The sequence below is a fragment of the Mandrillus leucophaeus genome, unplaced genomic scaffold (assembly GCF_000951045.1).
Source record: "Mandrillus leucophaeus isolate KB7577 unplaced genomic scaffold, Mleu.le_1.0 Scaffold160, whole genome shotgun sequence".
Lineage (NCBI taxonomy): Eukaryota > Metazoa > Chordata > Mammalia > Primates > Cercopithecidae > Mandrillus > Mandrillus leucophaeus.
In genome coordinates, this window is record NW_012101588.1 from 2,875,002 (window position 1) to 2,878,536 (window position 3,535).

The 3,535-nt window shown below is 48.1% G+C and overlaps 1 protein-coding gene across 1 annotated transcript in view; it reads left to right on the forward strand.

Moving 5' to 3' along the window:
• The window catches only part of FOXO3 (forkhead box O3), a 129,835-nt gene that overhangs the window by 4,131 nt on the left and 122,169 nt on the right, over window positions 1-3,535 (forward strand). The window contains exon 6 of the mRNA XM_011975976.1: window positions 4-612. Coding sequence (XP_011831366.1) covers window positions 4-612 — 609 coding nt within the window. The remainder of the gene's footprint in view (window positions 1-3; window positions 613-3,535) is intronic.

The following is a 3,535-nucleotide window of genomic DNA, read 5'->3' on the forward strand; positions in this document are numbered from 1 at the left end:
GAGGCACCGGCCTCCCCGGCCCCGCTCTCTCCGCTGGAAGTGGAGCTGGACCCGGAGTTCGAGCCCCAGAGCCGTCCGCGCTCCTGTACGTGGCCCCTGCAAAGGCCGGAGCTCCAAGCGAGCCCTGCTAAGCCCTCGGGGGAGACGGCCGCCGACTCCATGATCCCCGAGGAGGAGGACGATGAAGACGACGAGGACGGCGGGGGACGGGCCGGCTCGGCCATGGCGATCGGCGGCGGCGGGAGCGGCACGCTGGGCTCCGGGCTGCTCCTTGAGGACTCGGCCCGGGTGCTGGCACCCGGAGGGCAAGACCCCGGGTCTGGGCCAGCCACCGCGGCGGGCGCTCTGAGCGGGGGTACACAGGCGCTGCTGCAGCCTCAGCAGCCGCTGCCACCGCCGCAGCCGGGGGCGGCTGGGGGCTCCGGGCAGCCGAGGAAATGCTCGTCGCGGCGGAACGCCTGGGGAAACCTGTCCTACGCGGACCTGATCACCCGCGCCATCGAAAGCTCCCCGGACAAACGGCTCACTCTGTCCCAGATATACGAGTGGATGGTGCGTTGCGTGCCCTACTTCAAGGATAAGGGCGACAGCAACAGCTCTGCCGGCTGGAAGGTGCGTACCCACCCCGGGCTGGCGGCAGGACCCGCCGGGCCTCCTGCGCAGCGCGAGATGCGCCTCGGATTCGTCGGAGCGCGCCTGCGGGCTCCAGGGCAAGGGGTTGGCAGGGGGAGCCTTCACTGTGAGGCTTTGGGTGTTCTCTCTGACTCCTGTAGTAGGGGCACCTGGGGACGGCCCGGAGGGGGGAAGGAGGCTCCCAGAGGCCTAGGGCATGGCCGGGTGAGGAGAGGGGGCAGGGGACGCCGGCGAGGGAAGGGCGAACGGACAGGAGTACATTTGCTGGATTCTCAGGACAGCGCCGAGAAGGTAGGTCTGCAGCCAACTTTGGAGTAGAGTTTACCGTAGTGGGGGTCTGATGCGGGCGCTGTAGGTGGAGTGAGAGGTGTGTGTGGGGGGGTGTTTGGGACGCAGTGTCCAGAGGAGGGGTTGGATGTGTGGTTTCCAGTCTGTCGCAGGAGCATGTTGTGTCGTCACTAGCTGAATGAGAACCTTCGGGTCCAAGTTTCAGCTTGTGGGTGTTAACTCCTACAGGCACATCGATGCCATTAGAAAAAGTAGTGGTTGCAAACCTCTTCCTGGACGGCTTCCTTTCCTTGCCTGTATTGATACCTTTCCTTCTCAGAGATGTCGCTCCAGTAAATCTGCGTCTTACTAGCTGCTTCTGAAATGTTCTGGGGCCTCGAACCGGCCGATCTGGCCACCTCAATCCAGACTGGCTGCACCGTCTGCTCCCGCCGAGGCCTGGACTCTGGCACTGTTTGAGGGAAGGGCTCTGGTGTGGGGACCTGCGCTTCATTCACTCTGGCGATTGGGAGGAGGTTTGGGGGCTTGGCCGGGCCGTAATGGCTTCTACCTGTAAATGAACCCGAAGAGAGACTCTCTACCGTTCCTTATCATCCTCTTGGGGCACGGGACACGTGGTAGGGAGAGAGATGTGGAAAGGCCTATGATGTAATGACTTCCTGCTGTTGGGTATCCAAAGAGATTAACTCCTCTGCCCCTGTTGGGCTGCTGATATCCAGTTGCTTTGCTCTTCCTAGGCACCTCCCTGGCCCCTTTCCCCAAGACATTATAATGTGTCAGTACCAGGCCAAAGAGTCCTGTGCAATTGGAGATACACATCTCTTATCAGCTGCTCCTATTTGCAATTTAGCTTAGATTTTTTTTTTTTTTAAATGTGAAAGTAGTTGCTTCCTCCTTCCCTTTCTTCTTGTTTTCCTGGGTTTCAGGAGATATAAAAATAAGAACAGTTTAATCTTAGTGGAGAATTCAATGGAAGCACCGGAGACGAACCTGTATATGAAAAAGCTAAAGAACCTAATGTAGAGAATGTTTTATTTTGCCTCTAGAAAACTCGTCCAAAGTTAAATACGGCTTGTATCAGAGAGGCTTTGTATTAGATACTTCAAAAGTAAAACACATGTGCTTTGATATTAATCCACAAATCTGTCTCATTTCTTTTAACAAATGCTAACATTATGAGTCTTATATTTGGTCTAATTTAATTGCTTTGTAAAAGAATGCCAGTTGTATGATATGAGAGTTCTTTACAGAAAGGATGAAAGACAATTCCATTTGAAAAGAGCACTAGTGTGACATCTTTTAAAACTGGGTTTCCAAGTGGATGGGAATGGTTAATCTCACTGTATAGTATCAGGAAGGGGTTAGCAGACAGGATCTGAGAACATGGATTTGGGGATTCGAAGTATTTTTCAGATTTCTCTCACTTGAAATTTAGTCTTGCATGTTTGAATGTGGTGAGGAGAATATGTTAGTGAAAAGTTAGTTAACTTTTAACTTAGTTAAAAAGTTAATGTAGGAAGAAGTTTTCACCTTTCCTGTGATTTTTAAGGTTACAAAAATTTAATTTCATAAATAATATTCTTATTGTGTTTACAGTTAAAGATAATAAGTTTAATGAATTTTATTTTGGGGGGGAAGATTTACATGAGAAAATGGCATTACCAAAAGTAGGCATGAATTGAGATTGGGCTAGTTACATTTTCATATAGTTTGTAGGACTTGCAATACAGATTTTGGGCCTAGTCATAAACTTTATGATTTTATGTCATAACCATTTTTTTGCCTCATGGTTTCTTTTACCCTTCTCTGCTGTCTCATTTTTCTTCAACTAAAATCTTAAAAATACTGTAAGTTGAAATTTTCAAGGCTTAATATGCTTAATACAGGGCACACATTTTATGATTCTTTTTACCTTAAAATTTTTTACCAATGCATTTCTGAGTGTCACATGGCAACTAATCCTTGACGGCTAAAGGGATATAATTTTGTTAGAGTTTTTATAAGATCTTCAAAAGATGCAGCCATGCAGGAACTTTCAAATCTTTGATGATGGAGAAGGCCCTTTGAAACTGGGGCTGGTTTCATATTCTGATTATGACTAATAGGCAACCTTTTTTTTTTTTGTATTTGTGGTTTAGTGGAAGAAGAGGGAAAAGGGAGAGAGGTCAGGAGCTAATTGTGACCCATTTCCATGTGTCCAAGTTTAGGAGTTGATTCTTGTCGTGATTAGTCATTTTGGAAGCATGCATGTGCATTTAAACCACACTACTTTCATTCTGAGTAATGTAAGAGGATTTTTAACTTCCAAAAATGTGTAGAATTCAGGTTAACATCTCCTAGTCATATGTGCATAAAGGGCACGCAGGTCTTTACTTCTTTTGAGGCTATTTGGGCCATTGCATTATGAGACCTTGTAACCAAAATTGTCACCCTAACATCATAACATGAAAGAATTAGAAAAAGAGGGCTTGGAGATCAGAATCTAAACCAGTGGTTCTCAGCCCTGGTTGCATGTTTGAATTACCTGGGAACTTCTGAAAAATACAAATACCTAGAGAATTTGATTTAATTTGGGTTGTGTGTGGCTTAGCATTGAAGGTTTTGTGTTTTGTGG